The following is a 20,787-nucleotide window of genomic DNA, read 5'->3' on the forward strand; positions in this document are numbered from 1 at the left end:
TCGTCTCTAAAAGTCATCTGAACAAATTCTGATGATGTTACTATTTTCTGTGTAGCCTGGATAAAGATGTAACACTAAAGGAATTACAAAGATTATTTCAGGTTGGCTAGGTAGTCTTCTGAGACTACTATTTCTTCAGTACCGGTTGTAGCTCTTGATACCACAACACCGCTTGCTTAGGTCTAAGGAGAAAAGAAAAAGCACAGGTGTGAGGAAGCTTGCATTGTACAACTGTGTTATCTGCAATGCAGACAAATGATTTATGATTGCATGTTTCATGTAAGAGGTAAGAATAAGGAGGAAAATTCAAACTCCCTTCAGGTGACAGACATCTTGAAAATAAAGAGGATCCTTTTGAATTTTCTGGCAAGTCTCATCAGGATAGTCCTACAGCAAAAAGGGAAATGTGACTTTCCCTTTGCAGTCACTACAACTGCCCCAGAATAACCACTACTCATTGTCTAAGATCCCCTTGATAGGCAACCAGGAAAACTGGTGCCATAACAGCTAACTGTACCAAGACTGTATTCCCCTTCTGCTTTTGCACACAACTTGCTCTTCTGACATTGTGCAATTCCATATTAATATGGACAATTCCATATTAATTCACAGACAACTCTGACCACTTTTCCTTTTGCTTTGTAGAAAGAATTGAGAAGCTCTGTAATCAGCAGAATTAATGAAATTTGGTGTCCTAGGGCTTTCCGTTCCCTTCCAAAGAATGGAAAGCCCTAGGTCCCAGTGGCAGGTATTGGGAAAACTTGAAATTGCTCTGCTTCTCATAGACTGGACAGGGATCAAGGGAAATGAGGAAATTCCTGCAGTGCTGCTAGGTTGGCAAGAGAACCTTAATACTAATATGAAGTTGGCTGAATAGTATAAACTCGAAGCAGAGTAAAGTTTTGATGTTTTGGTTGGTCCAAACTTAATGTTCATATTTCAAGTACAGTGCCATCTAAAAGTAGTCGCGACTAATGCTTTATCAAGATAGATACCTTACACAGGCATACAAGGTCTGAGCCTTGAAGCGGTTGCATCTGGTCTCATCTAAGTCACGCGTAACAATATGTAAAGGTTGAACCCTTGAATTAACCGTTCTTTTCCTTCTCTATTTTCAAGTTAGTTTGTGCTTTGTTTTTTTTCCTTTTTGACAGTTTGAATCCATTTTATTAATTTTGCAGCTATGCTGTCATACACTGCCTTTGAAAAGTGTTCCTCTTGTTCCATTACTTTCCCCTTAGCTATTTAAGAGTGTTTTCCGAGGAAGATCAACACCAGACCAGGTGCTTGGCCTGGATTTGGGAACTTTGGACATGCCCTGGTAAGGTGTCTGCAGCCACTAGATGGCACATTGCAAGAGCATCTGTACATCCTGAATAACTTCTACTATGATTAAAGGATAACTAATATTAAATGTTTCTTTAATAGGAGAAAATGCACAACATTGACCGTAGTGATTAAGTTCTATTAAACAGTTGTTATTTTGGACACCAGGTGATTAGTATATTCAAACCACTTCATTTCCAGACTTTGGCACCTTAGTCATTACTAACTCAAATCATAAAGTTCAGTGAATCAAGTTGTAAATAGTTTTATTGGTTCCGTGTTGGAAAAAAATTGAGGGTTGTGAAATTCCTTGATGATTTAGAGTTACATATTTCCTAAGTCCTTGTATTTTTATTTTCTGTTCTTTATTTGGTTATTCATCATTGCAGAAATTGTAAACTCTTGTTTCTGCCTTTGCAAACACTAAAACCAACATGCTAATTGAGAGCAAAGAGTTGTATTCCTAGAACAAATATGCCAAATGGAGAGAGTTGGAGTTTTGCACTAAGATGAACACTACTGCCAACATGCCATAGTTATCTGAGGGAGGAATTACCTCCAGGGACGAGAGTGGAACTGCTCTTACAGCTTCTGGAGAAAGGTCCATATTTACATACATGCTGATGACTATTGAATAAAACACAGGACCTTCATGTTTCTGTTGGTTTGTATTTTGTTGAAAATATTTTTCATCTTTTTGAGAATTATTTTATGTCCATTATATGACAAGGCTTCCTTCAGAGCAGTTTTGGTTTGGTTTTTTTTGTTTGTTTGTTTGTTTTTTTAAATGCAAGCTAAGGAATTAAATTGTGAAATCTACATGTATTTCAGGGTTTCAGTGCTATACACCAATGCTTCCTTAAAGTTCATTTTAATAGCTTTTAAGTGACTGGGAGCAAATTTTTGGTTTCTCCAAACCAACTTCAGGATTAGAAACACATGCCGGCTTTGGCTGTTTTGGCTTTAAAATTGTCATGTGTTCTCTTAAGCCTGTTTATGATTTCAGTGCTTGATGAAGTGACCCTTGCATCACTTACATGCCACTTTACAAATTTCTGTCAAGATGTTTATGATGAAGTGCCTTTCTCAAATGTAAGCTATTTTCATTGTTGTATTAGCCTGCTTAAAATTAATCTGGTTTTCTGGTGTGGTCATGTGCCGTAGAAATGTGTATGTTTACCAGGATAAGTCCTTCATATTGTCTTAGGTGTACATGTATGTGCCTGTAGAACCTGTGTGTGTGCGCGTGTGTGTGTGCGTGTGCCTGGACAAGGCAAGGCAAGACAGCACCATAACTCCAGGGAAAATGGAGGAGGTGACTGCGAGTCACCCACTTACTCACTGGCATATACTGTGGGAAACCTGTATTTTGTGGTTTTGTAGAGCACTTGCTTTTTAGAGAAGGCAGGCGAGAAGGCAGACATCCCCTTCTTGTTAATAAATTTATCACTTACAACTCTTATGTAAAACAAACTTAGTGTCAACTCTGAAATGAAGAGCTGCATTGGAAATCACACCTAACTACAACAGGTGCTGAGCTGGCAGTTTCACAGAAGATTGTGAAATTTGATCACACAATGGGAAATAGAGCCACTCCTTGAGGGCAATATCTGGAAACATAATGGGGAACCACCCTTCAAAGGTGATCTGTGTAATAATGGGGCTTAGAAACACTTTCTACCTGCTTTGCTTAGAAAATTATGAACATTTTTAATAGTGTTACTGGTTTTTGCACAAGCACACTATATTTAGCTGTACCTCAACTAGTTCTGCGCTCAGACACACCCAAGGCAATAAACTGCCCAGTGCGTACTTGCTACTACCATCACTTCAAGGTGGAAACTATTAATGAAATTTTCCGTTCTCTTTATGTCCTGGTAGTATTGTTAGCTTTTTTTCTCTGTCTACAGATTGCAGCTTTTCACCTGTCTTCTTCTGGAAGCTGGGCATTTGTATACCCCTTGAGTAATTTTCGCTGCAGCCATTTTCTGGTAAGTCTCTAACCTTTATATACTCATACATGCTAATGAACATGGAACACCCAGCATTATTCCATTGGCCCCATGACACTCTGTGCTACTTGATGTCTCTCTTCTTTCTTCTTGAGATTGCCATAAAGATTGCACCTGTGCTCCTACATGTACTTATGCACACCACAGCCTCTGAATAATGTAGACTAATAGAAAAGACTTCAAAGAATCATAACACAGTTTTAAAGAGCTGGAAGGAGAGGCTGATGGGAAATGTTATAAGAATTCAACATTTCCTGCTTAGCTAAGCAGTAATTTAGAAGGACATGTAAACTATGTGCAAGTATTTCAAAGAAAACAAAAAGCAAACAAAAGCTATGCACGCTGCCCTGATGCTGTAGACAAAGAGCAAAGAAGGGAGAGGTTTGCAGCAAATCATCTGCTTGAGTTAGTCGTTTTGGTAGGTACTCAGACACAGGGTGAGCAGGGTAATGAAAATATTTAGCCAGATTTGGATGTTATTTGATAGAGGTAAATGCAAAGGGAAAGAAGGTGAGTAGTTTAGCAGTGACCTGAGCAAGTCATTATGTGATTGAAATCAATTACCCAGGAGCTCATTAGCAAAAGAGAATAAATGTCCTTCCTTCTTGTGCTGTGGATATTCTATTGGATCCCTATCACATATCAAATCAAAACACTATCTTTCAAAGCCACTCAAGAGTTAATACCACACTGTTCTTTCTGGGACAGTGATTTTCCAGAGCAGCTGTGCTTGTCAGGCCAACGAAGCTATCAGTGCAAAGGGAATCAGTGATCAGCAGATACCAGAATTGTCTTGACAGTTGGAACTGGAAAGAAACTACTGCAGGTCAGTGAATTCTAATATTTTATAAATCAAATGTACACTGCACTTCGTTCTTGTCTCCTAATAATTAGGATAAAGAAAGAAAGAAGAAAGATTTTTGAAAAGTGTGATTCAAGTGGGATTTCAGAAATGCAATAGACTTTGTGCAAAACTTAGGCAGGCAACAACAGACCAAAGCATTTGGCGCAAAGTTCAGGGGCACGTATTGTATAATGGATCTGTCTGAACCCAACATCATTTATGGTACTAAGTGCTTGATTTGGCAAAGTGTCTTTGGATATTCCACTATCTTTGTCAGTTTGGTCATTAGCAGTCTATGAGCTATTGAAAGTCAGTTTCAGCAGAATAGGGATTAAATATTTAACTCTATTAGGGGTTTTTGAAAAGGAAGATCTTGGTTTTGAGAGTCCAAGAAAATTGGACTCTTAATAATAAAGTAATTAATACTTTAATGATAAGAGAAAATAAATTATGCTAACTTCTGTTAAGGAAGCACACAGACAAGCAGTTGATACATGGAAGACAGGGATATATAGTAGGAAAAATCTCCATAACGCAGTGGGTCCATAAAAAAAAAAAAAATCTTTAATTCAATCATATATATTTTAGGACACAGGGATTCTCCCCTTCTCAAGAGAATATTGCTATTCTTATCATGACTTTGCAGGCTGTAATCTTACATAAATAACAATGAGACAGATGTTCTAGGAAAAAATGGTCTTTTACATTCATAACAAGTGGACTGGAAATAAATATGTTTCAAAGTAATAGAACAGGCTGACAGTATGTGATTTGTATGTAATCATACAATACATGCCTTGCTGTGAATGTCCATAGAGTATGTAAGTCATGTACATTTTGAACATATACACAGAGGCCTGTATATTCATATACAAGTGAATATTCATATTAGTTGTGACAATATACAGATATATGCATGAAATCAGGTACGTAGAGTCTCTCTCCTTCCTTTTATATACACACCTCTCTCTTCTTTCTCACTGCAGATTTCAGACTTTACAGGTGGAGCTTGAAAAATGATGTAGCTAGCACTTGGGGGAAATCTACCCCTGCTGAGACAGAAAATCTAAAGATACCTGGAACAGTTAAAAAGCCAAAGGTTACCTTGTCTTACTGCTGGGGTAACAAAATTGCCTGCTAAAGAGCACTGTTAGGCAATTTTATTGCTGTTATCAGCTGAATGATTTTGCTTGTAGGTGGCTTGTTCTTTTCAACAGGTCTGTCTCTTAACCACTGCCTCGGCAGTCAAGTCATCAACTTGTGTAGATGATAGTCTTGCTTTCATTGCAGTTCTAACAGCAACAGTTGTTGGTTCCCTTGCCTGTCCATATTACGGGCATGTACCTGTCCTATTTGCCCAAGATGGGAAAGTTTGCAGTTGGAACAAAGATGAAGCCCAGGTGTTGATGGCTAGCGTTATCGTCAGAACTCCTAGAATGTTGAGTACAAACCCAGCTTTGGCCTAGAATTATGAGAGAGAAAGGTTATTAGTTGAACCGAGGACTTTTTTCCTTCCCTGTTGACTAGGATTGTTTGTATGGTTAGATTTTCTCTTTGGCCTTTTTTCACAACTCCATCAGAACTCCATCAAATCATATTTAAGCTGGTTTTCTTCACAAATATAATTTGTATTAGGGTAAAATGAGTTTCCATTGCATAAAACTCTTAAACTAGAAATCCTGAAATCCTTTAAATCCACTTATGTAGGACTTTCTCTTCTGACCTGGCATCTGTCTCTAATGTTGCTTTGGATTTCTTCCTGGCTCAATTATAAATTAGAAAAGTTATCAAGAGACATTGCATCCTTATCCGTCTTTCCTTAACATATTGAGAAGGGGCATCAGGGCAGCCTAGTGAGATGTGCTAGGCTTTCCCCTAGTCCTTGCAGAAGGACTGTCCAGATGATAGGACTCTTTGACATCTCTATGGGCTTTTGGAACAGCTAGACATTGCCATTTCTCATTGACAGCAAGCTCTTGTTGGAACATCTTCAAGAGGCCTTGGGTGTTTTTCGAAAGCTCAATAGCATCTTTATAAGGCTCTGTGTATATATTAGAGTCAGTGTGACCCTTTATTAATTCAGACATGTATGTTCTTCTTTCCATTTGACTTCAGCTGAGTACAGTGGTTCTCTAACACTCTTAAAAAAGGAAAGATCAAAACTAGTGATGAAAATTCTGAAAAGAATGTGCTTTTGCTCACCATATCTATAACCTTGAGTTGTCCATATGAGAAGACAATGGCGTTAGGAGGAGTGGCCACTGGGAGCATGAACGCCAACGATGCAGAAAGTGTACAGGGCAGCATGACATAGAGTGGATTGAGGCAGATCGCTTCAGCCTATGCAGGAAGGGAGAGCAAAGATGATGGTTTCAATATACAAAAAAGCATAGAAATCTTTTGGCAGAAGTCTGGTTGTATTTGTCCATGTCAGAAACCTCGTTCTTTCACAAACACTGCAGCCACTCATGTTTTGGTTCTGCTTCAGAAACTTCTAGCCATTGTCTTTATGCAGCAAATGCAAGAATTGATTTTGTGGTCAGTGCTTTGTGTTCCCGATTGTGGAATCCGATCACTGCTGCAGTATAAATTAATAATAATGGTTGTATTCAACTCTAAAACCAGGAAAAAATGTAGAGTGACTTCTAACTGGTTAAGAACAAAATTAAATTGTCAGGGGAAACAGTGTAGCCCAAACTCTGAAGGTGAGTGGATCAGTGTAGGGGTTAGCTGAAGTCTGTGCAAAAAGATTTTGATGGAGCGTATTCCAGTTTCTATCTGGAACCAGCTTTTCACACTGCAGAACTATGTCTACCCCAGCAACAGGAATCTCCTGTGGAAATGCAAAAGTCTGAATTAGGTCATAGAGCTTGACTAATGCTATCACCTTCAGAGACTTCTTGAAGGCTAGTGGTCGGAGTGAAATACAGAAATGGAATGTTGCAGGGAAGCAAATGCTGCTGCTGTTGCTGTCTCTATGCAGAACAAATAGGAAAAAACAAGTACAGCTGGCAGTGACCTCACGAGGTTGTTTAGGCCAGAAGGCAAAGTCTAATATGCCAATGAATTTAATCCCTTTACTGTTCACCAGCAATGGTTTTAGAAAGGTTGAATTAAGCACAGTGTGTGTGAATATATATGCATGCACATACATATATGTATATTTTAATTCTTGTATTCCTGATTGGATGCACGAACCAGTGCTTGGCTATGTCAGCCAGTCAGTTTTTATAATTATGCAGATGTATGCTTGGAGAAGAGTTGAAAGCTGTTCTTACAAAAGTATTTTGAAACGCTGGAGCTTACCATTGAAGCCAGAATAGGGAGAAAGAGGGTAGTGGTGGCCACATTGCTGGTGCACTCGGTGAAAGTGGCAATAAGGAGACACAACAGGAAAGCAATAGCTGGATGAGGGATTTGCTGCAGAGGAGTCAGTTTGGTACCTAACCATGAAGACAGACCAGATTCCTGTAACAGAGGAAAGAGGTCTGTCAAGATAGTAGGCTGGAGAAGAAATAGCCACATCACAGTCCAGTTATATTTCTCATACCAGTTCTACCTTCCCTTCTTGTAGGAGAACTCATACAAACTTTCTGTAGAAAAACACGTAAGAGGCAATGCTCATAGACATGATAATTCCGTAGGTTAAATAAAAACAATGTGCTTTCCCTTCCAAAGAATTTGAAAGAAGAAGACACTACGTTTACAGTACGTTATTGATAGCAAATAATTATTTCTCTGTTCAGGCCATCAGTTGTACATGATCAATATTCGGGGCTTTTTTTTTAATCTAAACAAAGATCTTTGGACTCACTTTCTAAAATACTTTCGTATCTTTTAGCAGATATTCTAGCAATTTAATGTAATTTCATCACTGTCTGAGATCTTGATCAACTATCTGAAGCTTTTCATACCTTTCATCCTTCTCAGTCACTGAAAAATACCAGCATCTTCCCTATCATTCTGGGCTGTAGTTTGGGCGTCATTATTATTCAGCTGTTCTTCTCAAGAGAACATATCCTAACTGTGCCTGTCTTGCTCCTTCATGCATTATGGCCTAGATTTCTTGCTGGTTTTGCAACCAGAATTCTTCTTCATGTCCTCTCTATTTCATATCTTTGCTACTTCAACCTGTCTCTTCTGACATTGAAAAGTGCTATCTCACAGGAGGGCTGGAATCTATCTTAAAAGGACTAGTCTAATTCCCTGTCCTAGGGCAGGATCGGCTCTACCTAAATTATTACTGAGAGATGTTTTTCAAACTTGTTGTTAAAAATCCCTAGCAATGAAGTTTCCAAAATCTCCCCACATAATTTTTTCAAGTGCTTAACTATCTTTACAGTTGGAACATTTTCCTACTGCTTAACCTAAATCTCCCTTGCTGCAATTTAAGCCCTTTAGCACCATCAGAATATAAAAAAGTATATACTATCTTCCCTTCTGCTGCAGCTTTTATGTATTTGATGACTTAATCTAGAATAAATTAATGTAATTTCTTGAATCTTTCCTTTTCCAAACATGTTTCCCAGAGATCCGATCATTCTTACTACCTTCCTCTAAACTTTCTTCATATAGCCCACGTGTAGTTGAAGACTGATATCCAAAACTGAATACATTAGTGTATCTGAGGACTTACCAGTCCCGAGTAGAAGGATTGTATTTTACATGTCTTATGTACGATGGTCCTACCTATAGTTTCCAGTTGTTTGCTTTTTTCTCAGTAGCAATATAAAAGTATTGACTAGAATAAGGTGTATGAATAGCTTTAAAACTTAACAAGTCATTTCCACATCTTGCATTTGTCATACTTGGTTATTTCTTCCTATTTCCCATATTGAGTTGCATCCTTGTTTTCTAGAAACACTTTTGCAGGTCGTTGTGATCTTTGAATTCTAAACTAGTATTTCCAGGCACTTGAAGCCTTTTCCAATTTGTTTATTGTCTATAGATTTAATAAATATATTGTCTGTTCCATCATCAAAGTCATTACTGAAAAATAATTTGTAGCACTGGACTCATGGCAGATGCCTGCAGAAGTATATCAGTACATCCTTCAGTTTGACAGCCAGACGTTTTTATCTGCTCCTGAAGGTTCTCTAGGTAGCTCTACATTTGTCTTCTAGTAGTTTAATTTAAATCATATTTCCATTAGTAGTTTGTTTGAAATAGTTTGTAGCCCCATCCTGGGCACATTATCTCCTCATGCTTGCCACATCAATTAAATTTTATTTAATAGAACCTTTAATATATTGGGGTAGTTTCTTAATCATCCACTTTTCTAGAAACACAGTTAATCATGCTGCATTGATGGGTAGTACCATCCCAGTTGCACAGGCAACAATAAAGATTTGTTGTAATCACAGGATTCCTCCTAAGGATGGTGAAGTCTGTCCTACCGCCACTAGCTGAGGAAATGTGCGTCTGGTGTTACCAGCATGCCCTCTTGCGTTCTGGGAGAGCACGCATGAAAAGCAAGATGGAAAACACCCAGGAAGACACAAATACCAGGTAAGCAGAGGAATGTTACCTCACTGCCTTTGGCTAAGGCAAAGCCACCTCCCAGCAGCAACACGATGTTCCATGGCATTTTCTGGTGAACTACTTTCCAGTCCAAGAGAGCTGGAGGTGCTTGGATCTTTGCCTTGCTGCCTAAAATCCAAAAAGATTTTGTAAGCCATGTTACATTCTCCAAAGAAAGGAGGACTTCTTGGTAGAAGGTGAGTTTAGTCTGAACATCAGGAAACACTTCTGTCACCAAATCAAGTAGACTGTGGAATTATCTCCTAAAGCAAATGATGGGAGCCTCATCAACAAAGATTTTAAAACTTGACTTGCAAAAGTACTAATGTGTGGTCTGTAGCTGCTCCAAGAGGCATGGTAGAATAAAGGTAAGAGTGAGTTAAAAGCATGGCAACATATCTGCAGAACTGTATGTATTTCTGTTAAGTCATGTATTGTCTCCTGAAGACTCCAGCTTCAGAAGCTTTTACGTATGTGTACACCAGTGCCTGGGACTCTGCTGGGGTAAGAGTTTCCTACTTAGTTAAATTAGAAGAAACAGAGAACTTTTATGGGATATATGCCTTGCATAGCCTAAAGCATACAGCTGTAGCTATGCAGGAAGAGCAGTTTGAAATCTTGTTTAATGTTTGAAATTTCCTTTGTAAATCTAAAATGTAAAACTTGCCGTGTACCTATTCTGACAGTTGATTTTTGATGCCTTCAGTAAACTTACCTGTTTGTTGTTTGTCTCTGTTGTTGCTAGAAATGTCAGAAGGGATGATGAACAACAAAACTGAAATGAAGATAGCAACTGTGGCATCAGTGACATAGCTGCAATAGATCAGTCAGAAATTTAGTCTAGCTGTGTTTTCATCTTTATGAAATCTAGCTTACTTCATTTTTATTCAAAATGAGGAGGAAAAGTGGTGATACCTTGTATCACTTTTGTTGAAAAGAACTGTTGCCCAACCTGGTATGAAACCAGGGTCTCTTGTAAACCACAGCAGTACCAGTAGTATAAAGAGGATCAAAACTGCGATTTCTGCAAATTTCATTGAGCCCAATTTCTTGCTCTCTTCCTTGATAATGTCATAGGCCTGTTGCTCCTTAGCCTTTGCAGAGGCATTTGCAGCACAACCAAAATTCTTCTGAAAACTGGAAAAAAATAGACAAGAAATATCAGAGAAATTTGCCAGATATCCTCAGAGTTAAGAATCCAAATTTTACACTCAGTCATATTGTCTTTTAGATATATGCATTTATATATGCATATAGAAATTATATATATATTATTATCATAGCATCAGCAGCCATAGGTGTTGGATAGTAACTGCATGGTACTGTGTACTGCCAAGATGATCAGAAAGAAGCTTCCTACCACTAAAAGTTCATGATATAAATATAAACAGGCATGCTATCTGGACACATGGGGAAATAATGTCAATGTCAGCGTGATTGACAAGGCTATATGATCATCAGGAAGTAAACTGTTGTCAAGTTTTTTAAAATTACAGAAAAGGAAAATTTTAAAAGAGGAATTTGAAGATGAAAGTACCATTGTAGGTATTACAGAGCTCTTTCCTTCTTTAAAAGAAAGGAGGTTGGAGATAATACAAAAGTGATAGGCTAAGTATTAAACAGGTAGGTAACGCAAGCCAGTTTATGGGGTGATTAGCACTGGGAAATGGCACAATACTAATCCTCTAGGTCTGTAGCAACATTCGTCACAAAGGTATTTACCAGCTATATGTAGAAATCAGTTTCCTGGTTTGAAGCACAACAATCTTTCAGGACATGAAAGCAATGCTGCAGAACAGGTTATATGCAGCTATAACTTCCTATTTTCATCTACAGAGTATATTTAGCTGGGATTTGATCAGGTTCCTCGGAGAAAAAGCTGCAGTATTTTAACAGATACTTAGTATGCTCTTCTGCTAGTCTTTGTTGTATGTGAGGACTTTGCCACTTGCTGTCTGACTTTCAAGCATAGGCTCATCAATAAAAGTATCACTTGTGTTATAACATGTAGTGAGTACTTGCTAACAGGCCTGTCAGCTGTATTACAGTGTGTAAAGGGTACTTACTTAAAGCCCAAGTACAGTATCTGAAGCCAAATCCACGTCAAAACCAGTAACACAATCATGGTGGGAAAGGCAAAGGAGAACCAAGAGGCAAAGTTGATGATATTGCCATTGTCAGGAAAGAGCCTGTAAAATGTAGATGGCTGTTAGCACCCAAAATTCTGCACTCTCTGCTGTATTTCGTTAATGATTCGGAAACGAGGAGGTACTGTGAGAAACTAATTTCCCGACAAAGTTACCAAATTGGTATTTTCCTTCTCTGTGTTGGCTGGAAGTCAGCTATAGCAGAGTGATGCAGTTTAGTGGATATGTAATCCCAAATTCAACCAGACTTACTCATCAACTTGTCCTTGCAGTACCAGATTTGGTGTTGTCCCAGTCAGAGTTGCAATCCCTCCAATACTGGCTGAGTAACAAATACAGAGAGACATTCCCTTGCAGAATTTCTTGTGTTTCTCCTCTAGCAGATTTTCATTTCTCTTTCTGTCTTCCTCGACTGTCAGGACATGACTATTACCTAGGTCCCAAGACAGGAACAAAAGAGTTACAGAAGCTAGATTGGATAGGAAAAGATCTTGTGCCTGCGTCATTCCGTATTTCAAGGCTAGGATAAAATGGACTCAAAGCTGAAGGAGCCAGATTTCCTCATTTTAAGGCTGGCATTGTTGATTCTTTGGTCTTCTGTCCATTTTCACTGGTTGTCTTGATACAAAGGAGTTTTTCAGAGGAATAGAATTGAAATGTGTGATAAAGTCCGAACATACTGCTGACACTTCTCGGTGAACTAAGGCAATGTCTGAACTGCACACGGTGGGGAGAGAGGCAAGAATTCAGGCAGGTACAACAGAGTCAGAGGAGTTGGACTGAAGGGAATTGGTTCTGTACCAGCACCCGACTACTGGCATTGGGATTTACATTCAGAAACACTTGAGTTGTCTCAAAGATGGGAAGAGGGCAAGACAGCTGGTAAAGAGATATTGTTACATGATTGTGTATCTTTGGATTAGAACGATCATTTTAATCCCTAACCTTCTGGCTTGAAATAGGCCAGAAATTTTCCCTTGGAAATTCCTTATTATCTGATAAATTGCACAGTAGATAATAATTGAACTAACATAAATACATAGGGAAATATCAAGCCTAATGTAAAGGCTTCAGCTAATGGAGAATTTATACATTTTGTTGTTTTATTGATTAGTTAACATCGCTTCATATTTTCAATCTATTTCTAACTTCAGCCAGTCAGTAGATCTTACTGTGCTTTTGTCTGGTTCATGGAAAAGCCTCATAAATGCCGTCTGATACAGTCAGGATGCTTTAGGTACATTCTTCTTTTAGAATTTACTAGCAACTGTAATGACAGTGAAGAAGGCATCAGGTCATCCTCCATTATCCCAAAGAGAAAAGCACCCATAACCCACTCACCTTTTTCCGCTGTTTCTTTGGAGCTACCTGGTTTAGTTGACTCTTCCTGCAGTTCGAAGGCTTTATTGATGTTTTCAGATGCTTGGCCAACTGTGCTACACTCCATTTCGGACTTGTGCAACTGTTCCAACACTGCTTGTGCTATTGGAACCATCATGGCAGTGGTGGCAGTGTTGCTGATCCACATTGACAGGAAGGCGGTCACAATCATGAAACCCATGAGAAGTCTGAAATGAGAAGGTTTGAAAAAGCCAGTTCAGAACTCAGCGCTGCAATTCCCTTTATCTTACAAAGCTTTGGTTACAAATGCCGGGTTTGGAAAATGCTTAGCAATTCACATTTAGCACTTCCTCTTACCTTAGTCTGCTTTGTGAATGGTACAGTAAGATTTAACATAAATTTTTCTTTTTGCAATTTCAGCCAATTTTGCTTTTACATTCTTATGGCTAGGAAAGTGGGAGCTGGTATCTTGGAGCAAACAGTTTATCTAGTCAGTATCCTGCTTATTCTGCATGCTTCAGAGGAAGACATATAATCTCAATAACACATATTAATGTATTATGATATATTTTGAAGAGGAATCGCAAACTGAATTTGATCCCAAATGGCAATCAGTTTAAGCCATAAGGAAGATGATCTCTTTTTTTGTAATTTTATCCCACCTCTGTCATTTAAGATTCTCTTCTTACTCATCTGAAACTCTAATCCTTGTTTTAGTATTACTATGTTATTTGTCTCAAAATTATTCTTTAGATGAGATGTAGATTATATTAGATGAAAAGGGCTTTATCTTGTATGCATTTTTATTCTATTGCTTTGTAATTTCCTCCAGTATTCCCTCTTCTCATGATCTGACACAAATTAAATAGGGCCATGTAGCCTCGGCATAGCTTAAAGTTCTAGTCTGGTAAACATTTGTTGTTTTCAAAACAAGCATCCTCATATTTTCTCTTCTCTTTGCAATCAGTATAACAGTTAGGGAGTATATGTTTTCTATGTTTTAGCTGTAGTCTTTCCTGCTTGTCTAAAGCTGTGCTTCTGGCCAAGCCTAGCAGCAGCCTTATCTTTTCAGAATTGACTCTCTTGTTGCTATTTCTCCACCTAAAGCCATTTGGAATTCAAAAAAGAGGCACCAGGCCTGTAACACATCAAAGGATCCCCATTTGCAAGGTTTGCTCAGGCACTAACTCACTTGGACTGTAGAAAAGCATTTGTAGGATATGATTTGCAGGTTCACATAGGAGACTACAGGCAACCCTGAGGTAGGAACTAACGCCATAAAGTCCTTTATCCCACAAAGTTTTCACGACTGTTACTCACAGGGCTGGTCTGACACCAGTGATAAGCAAGACCCGCAGAGCAACGCGCTTGTGTAGGTGCCAATTCTCAATAGCAATGGCCATCAGCAGTCCGCCAATAAAAAGCATATTGGTGTCCTTCAGATATTCCCTGCAGACCTGTAACATGGAACCAGGGAGAGAAAACAGTGACAAGAAGCCAATGTTTAGAGAGAAGGCACTTTCTGAGGGAGGATCTTGTCCCAAAGACATTCGGACACAGTAACTATGTATTGCACCTAAATTCGATTCAGATTAGCAGCTGATTCGATTTCAGATTAGCAGCTCCACCCAGAGTTCACTCTAGGCTTATGCAAGTTCTGTTCCCTGGAGAGGACAAGCAATTCCCTGTGTAACAATAGTGCAATTTTCTCTTTCTTGCACCACGCTCTGGAAATCACCCTGGAAATAATCCCAGAGTAAAAGAAGCTGACCAATAAATACATAGGCAAACATGTATAGAGTAAGATCTCTTACTGTTGTTGAATCCATGATATTCATTAGTGGGAACAGCAGGACAGGCAAGAGGGCTGTGACAGCCAACGGCAAGGCTTCCGTGCACCAAAACAGTGCCATCACTATGATAACGTAACCACATTGGGCCTCCTGACAGAAGAAGAGTACATGTAATCAGAACAGACTGTACATCCCACTTAGGCTTTGAGAAGGCAACAGCCCATAATTATATTCATTGCCTGATAAAGGGATTTGGGAAAAGGTTATTTTTTATCTTTCTCTCCTGTCTATCCTCCTACCTATGCAGATCCTAATCAAATGACAAACTATTCAACAACCTTGTAAGAACTGTGAGGAAAAGATTGGGGCCTCCAATGGGGAAAACCAAGAAACTTAGGAAAAGAAACAAATCGATGACTTTGAACCCTTCATCATAAGGAATTGGCAGTCCCTGCACAGACTTCTTGATTTTGCTGATGGTGGTATTTTCTTTTTATATATTTCTGTCTTTGAGTTGCAGAAATAGTTACTGATCCAGTCAAGGTTTCTCCACCTTTTTCTCCGCATGTTTCAGGTCATGGCCCAGATGAACCCCAACTAATTTCAATAGCCTGGATTCCTTGTACTGTAAATACTTTTATCTATTTTTTCTTTGGATTTTTAGCTTAGTACAGACTTTGAAAGGCTCACTGACAAACTGGTCACAGATCAGTTTCAGCTTCCGCTGGCTTTGACTTGTTTCTTTGAGTATGATCCCCTATTTCATGTTACTCTTTTTCTGAGAAAGCATTGATTTAGTTCTGCTTTGGACAACCACTCCAAATTTTATGTAAAAATATTTAACTCAGTCCCATACACTAAAAAGATTCAAAATAACATGTCACAACAAATTTTCGTATGTCTGGGCTGATGAAGAAAGCAAGGAAAAGTAACATTGCATGTTAGTGTCTTCCTCATTTTGGAACTAGCACAATAATGGATGCCAGCAAATCGAAAGGAAGAAAAAAGTGGTTGTGTGGTCTTGGATCAAGGATGTCCACTAAAATATACTGGACAGTATGAATGAAAATGTAGTGATGCTTATTGAGAAAACAATGAAGAGATGGAAATTGTAATGGCTGGATTACAGAGAAGTAAACCAAGGAGCTGGAATAGTGGCTGGCAGGATCAAACTTGTGATGCTTTAGAACATGCTCAGGACTTCTGAACATGGCATGGAAGTTACAGAGCTGGTGAAGGGAAGGGATGAACAGGGGATCTGAATAGTCTGGAGAAAAGACAATAGCAATTTAGGTGGTAAATTAGCAAAGCAGCAGGGTTGCAGAAGTAAAGCTGAAAGAAATTCATGAAGAGATGAAAAGATGCCTTTTTGAGCCTTATTTTTGAATGAGAGCAGCAAGAACCTTAATTATACATCCCATCAAGCACTGAAAGCAATTTTCCATTTTGATGATCCTTTTTTCCCCATTTTTGTTATTAAGAGATGCCAGTGGGTGCCTTTTGAGAGACCCTAGCAGGGTTTTGGAACATGTATCATAGGCACGGTGTTATTCCCTTCCAGCCTGCTGTGAACAGGCTCACAGTAAAAGCTGGAATAAGGCTTTTCATGAAGTCAGTTGTCCTGTAAGGACATCCCTCTGTCTTTAGATAAAATCTTTAGCATCGTCTGCTCTCATTTGTAATAGTTTAGTGTCCAGTGCTATGTCATTAATAGCTCAACAGAATAGAAAAATGTGAAATTCCATCCTATAAGTTGTCTGCTTACAACTCTGCAGCTGAGGAACCAGCTTTTCCTGCTTAGCAGTACCACGATGCACAATTCTAACACAAGAAATCTTCTTACAGATTGTAAAGGGAAAAGTCCAGGACCTTTTAAATTTTTGTGTTGTAGCTGACTACATAGAAACCAGAGAGAGTCATTTTCCAAGAGGAACTGAACCAAGACTGCCAAATCATTCCATAGGCAATACCAGGGAGTTATTGTATGGTAACAATCACTCTAGCAAGTAAGTTTGAACTCGTGGCCTCAGGACAAAAAAAAAAAAAATCTCTCTGGCTACTTAGAACTTTTCTGATCCAGATCTCTCTTAACTTCAGTAACTCTCTTGCATATGGAAAGTTAACTAGCAAAAAAGTACTTTTTCTGTTTTTCTTCTTAGTAAGCTTTTAAGTGATAGTTTAAGCTATTTTATTTGCATAGCAAGGGGATAGGAGACACGCCTGATCAGTTACCACATTTCACCTCAAGCCAATGCCACTCTATCATTCTTGCTTGCAATCCTCTGGTCATAGCTCCAAAGTCCCTGATAACACTCAGAAAAAGAGCTGTGAGGAAGAAGGAACTTTGGGACAGGCTGCACAAAAAGACAGGGAAGAGCTAGTGGAGTGAAGAGGGAAGCTTGGCGAAGGAGACTGGAAACTGGGAGTCAGCAGGGATTGAGAGACAGGCAGGCAGGTAGAGACCAGAGAAAAGAGCTAGGACTTGACATCCAAAGAGCAGTGACAGGAGAGGTAGATTGGGGCTAGCTATTTAATGATACTGGGACTGTAGTAAGAGACCTGAAGACCAGAGATTAGATCTGTCTGCATGAAGAGATTGGGAGTGGCAGGAATAAGCCTGAGTGAAGAAGCAGCAGAACACTGGCAGTCTGCCTGCTCACAGTTCTGTATTTAAATGATCGATGTCTCAGAAATACCTGTCCCACTACTACAGTTTTTTGTAGTTAACTATTTCTGAAGGAATCCTAAGCAAGGTGTCTTCCAGAACTTGACATTTTAAATTTTAAATCATTATTTGGAAAGATTCTCACAGATATATGCTAAAAAAAAGAGTGAAATACATAGTATTTTGTCCTTATGTATCAGAATTCCTTGTCTATCCGACCAAGAAAAATGCCTCTTCTATTGGCAACGACAACAAGGAAAAAACTAAAAGAGGATGTGGGCTGGATACTTTTGGAAAATCAGAAGGGGGATTAAAATTGAGCTTTAGATTGTAATTTAGGTTCACGCGTATGAGCTTCAGCATAGAAAGCCCTTTGCTAAATCAGTTAGATGCAGAGCAAAAGTTACAAAATTGCATGTCACTGAGCATTCCTCTAGAATATGCAATCGCAGATGTATCTGTTCATCCATCTGTGTCCTATTGCTTTTATATTCCCCCACTATCAGTAGTCAAAGAGGTCTGCTCAGAAAAAAAAAGATCTTCAAGCAATAAATGAAGGAAGTGCCTCTGAGAAAGAATCTGTATGTTCTCTTCAGCTCCGTCACTTAAAAGGAACAACTCTAAGGAAAGATTTTGAGATTTGGCTCTCAAATTCAGTTTAAAAAGTTCTTACCTTGGTAGGAACAGCCAGAGGCAGAGGAAGAAACAAAAGGGGTATAAACACTATGATCAGGTATTTCCTGAAGGCTAGGGTCATCTGCAGGAAGCCAGCCATGGTGCTGGAGCTAGCCCAGTGCTGAAAGGCCTGAGCTCTGCTGCTGGAGACTATATAAACACTCGGGAATATTAACCATTGACCTCCAGAGGCTGGATGTTGTTTTTGGAACTGTAATCGGAGAAAGAAGGAAGAGAACAAAGAAGGGAGGGGACAGCAAAAAGTGTCAGACCAGGAACTTTCTTAAGATGATCTTCCTGATAACTGGTAAATCCAGGAGAGAATTAACTCCTTGTGGACCAAGTAGATTTATTATGAGCATCCTGAAATGACCTACGCTTTGTTTAAAGAATATTAATGTTTTGGTCTTTAATAATTGCCTTCTTTGAATAGGTACTGGTATTCCTCCCATAAAAAAGAGAAAACGACTCCCTCCATAATAGGTTGAAAATGGTTTTAAAAATATGTAGAGTACTGAAAAACACATCTGCATCTGTAATACTCAAATACAGAGATTAGAAACATCTACACAAAACATTATATAAACATCATTGTATCCGCTGAGAAATTCTTTGGGTAGCAAAATCCACTAGAGCAGAGCTTCTGTCACCGGGTGCCACATCAAGTCCCCATGCAGAAAGGGACTTACAGTCCTTATCACCTGAGAGCAGAGACATCTATATGCAGTCCAAGGATGACCCTCATGACAATTCCGTTTTCTTCTACTCAAAGAGCAATGGGGGAAATGTTAAGGTCTGGTCAGAACTCAGTTACTTCCACATGGCAGCCCAATATGTTATAAGAAAAGCTTAGGGCCCAAGAGAGAACCTAGTAACTCTTTCTGACACAGCCTGTTATCGCTCAGTGCATCACTTTGCTGACATTGGGTTATTTTTTTTTCACCTTTCTGATCTTGCAGGTTTATAAGCACAGCTTTGGTAGCTTGCAGGGTGTATTGGGGGGGGCGGGGGGAAAGTGCTACTGGGAAATTACCAGCAATTCTCATTCCAGTTGCAAGAAACTTCCAAAGTACAAGCAGTGAATTACTTGGTTCTGTAAATACACCAGAACAGAATTCAAGTTTTTAATTCCAAAGGGAGTGTCTTGTTAATGTGACTTTGATATCTTTATTTGGTAGATCATGCAAGCGCATACTTCAGATAATGATGATAACATTTCCATTTTATTTGTGTAAATTGTCACAGGTCTGTTTATAGTTTACTCAAGCAGAGAGAGAGAGAGAGAGAGAAGTACAGACATTACATCATCTGATGTCAGTTCCACAAAGAGCTTCTGCTGTTTCTCTCTCTCATCCCTTTTCTGCCGGGGCTTTTTTTCTTTCGATAACGTGCTTATGATTGAAAATCAGTGGGGTTTCAGTTGTCAGAGCTGCAAACTCACAGCTCTCTTGCAAGCCTTATTCTAGGCATATTGCTCACAAGAAGCAGCTTTAATATTAAATAACTGCCAATCCTGAGCTTTAGCATTTCACCCTTGGTAAAAAAAGAGTGAGAAAGAGCTTTCAAATGAATTATATTCCCCCCCAATTTTGCATCCACTTAATATTGAATTAGTGTCTGAAAAGGTGCAGTGACAAAATCAGGCAATGACAAAGTAATTTTTCTCCTTTCTACTCTTACGTCCTAAGGTTGCAATCAAAATCTAAAAGTAAACCTCTCGTTTTCACATCTCTGTAACACGAAGGTTGGCCTCCAGCTGCAGTCTTGCCTATGGGATGGATGTAACAAAGCAGAAGGACCTCAGCTAGCGAATCGTGCCTGTTCTTCAGAAGCAGCACATCCGCAGCGATTGTTTCCACAGCTACGTGAGTCCTGATATTTTCAAAGATGCTATAAATGAGCTCTGTAAGTGTGTTACTGCAAAATGAATGGTTTATGTCTTCAGGGGGACTTGTTAGAGCTTTACCTGTAGCCCCTTAACACTCCCTTAACGGTGTTAAAGGAGTGATGCCAATTTACATTAATTTGGAACTACTCCAGTTTATATAAACGCGTTAATCTAATACTCTGAACTGTGTTCTTTGAATTTAAAGAACTACTTGGTCTTTGCTTACTGATCTGCTCTTCAAGGCAGACCAAACCTACTGCACAGCCAAAACCTCTTCTGTGTTACAGTTTGTAAGTTATTTTGTCCTTTAGAAAAAGAAGTATTTTCTAATGTGCTGTAAATTAATAAACATTGCTAACTACAACATCTTTTCAGATCCTAGTGCATTTAGAATGTTGATTATAACTCTTCCTTTGTTCGGAGATAAAAAATCAGATTTTAAGCTTAAATTTCTTTAATCATCAATAAATAACACAACCAGGGTTGCAAGCCACACGTTTAGCAGGGATGCAAGAGCAAGCCCTGTCGCCTGGTCTCGTACGCAATGCAACGCAAGGGCAGAGCGGATCCCCTCCC

The 20,787-nt window shown here is 39.0% G+C and overlaps 1 protein-coding gene across 1 annotated transcript; it reads right to left on the reverse strand.

Annotated features, from left to right (window-relative positions):
* Positions 1 to 5,512: 5,512 nt before the first annotated feature.
* SLC13A2 (solute carrier family 13 (sodium-dependent dicarboxylate transporter), member 2) lies at positions 5,513 to 18,423 on the reverse strand. The gene is made up of 12 exons (XM_009585639.1): positions 18,322 to 18,423; positions 15,005 to 15,133; positions 14,511 to 14,647; positions 13,191 to 13,417; positions 12,102 to 12,282; positions 11,769 to 11,891; positions 10,618 to 10,839; positions 10,414 to 10,515; positions 9,710 to 9,827; positions 7,489 to 7,650; positions 6,385 to 6,522; positions 5,513 to 5,644 (listed from the first exon to the last, which is right to left on the reverse strand). Exons 1-12 carry the CDS (start codon positions 18,421 to 18,423, stop codon positions 5,513 to 5,515), a joined length of 1,773 nt encoding a protein of 590 aa, XP_009583934.1.
* Positions 18,424 to 20,787: the final 2,364 nt, after the last annotated feature.

The sequence above is a fragment of the Fulmarus glacialis genome, unplaced genomic scaffold (assembly GCF_000690835.1).
Source record: "Fulmarus glacialis isolate BGI_N327 unplaced genomic scaffold, ASM69083v1 scaffold28189, whole genome shotgun sequence".
NCBI classification, from domain to species: domain Eukaryota; kingdom Metazoa; phylum Chordata; class Aves; order Procellariiformes; family Procellariidae; genus Fulmarus; species Fulmarus glacialis.

Bases quoted from the DNA above. Each gene is read 5' to 3' on its own strand.
- SLC13A2 (XM_009585639.1), bottom strand. From the start codon at position 18,423: ATGGCTGGCTTCCTGCAGATGACCCTAGCCTTCAGGAAATACCTGATC. The intron at 10,516-10,617 runs GTATCACCACTT...GATCTATTGCAG, and splicing joins TTCAACAAAAGTGATACAAG to CTATGTCACTGATGCCACAG. The intron at 9,828-10,413 runs GTTTACTGAAGG...GATTTTAGGCAG, and splicing joins GACAAACAACAAACAGGTAA to CAAGGCAAAGATCCAAGCAC.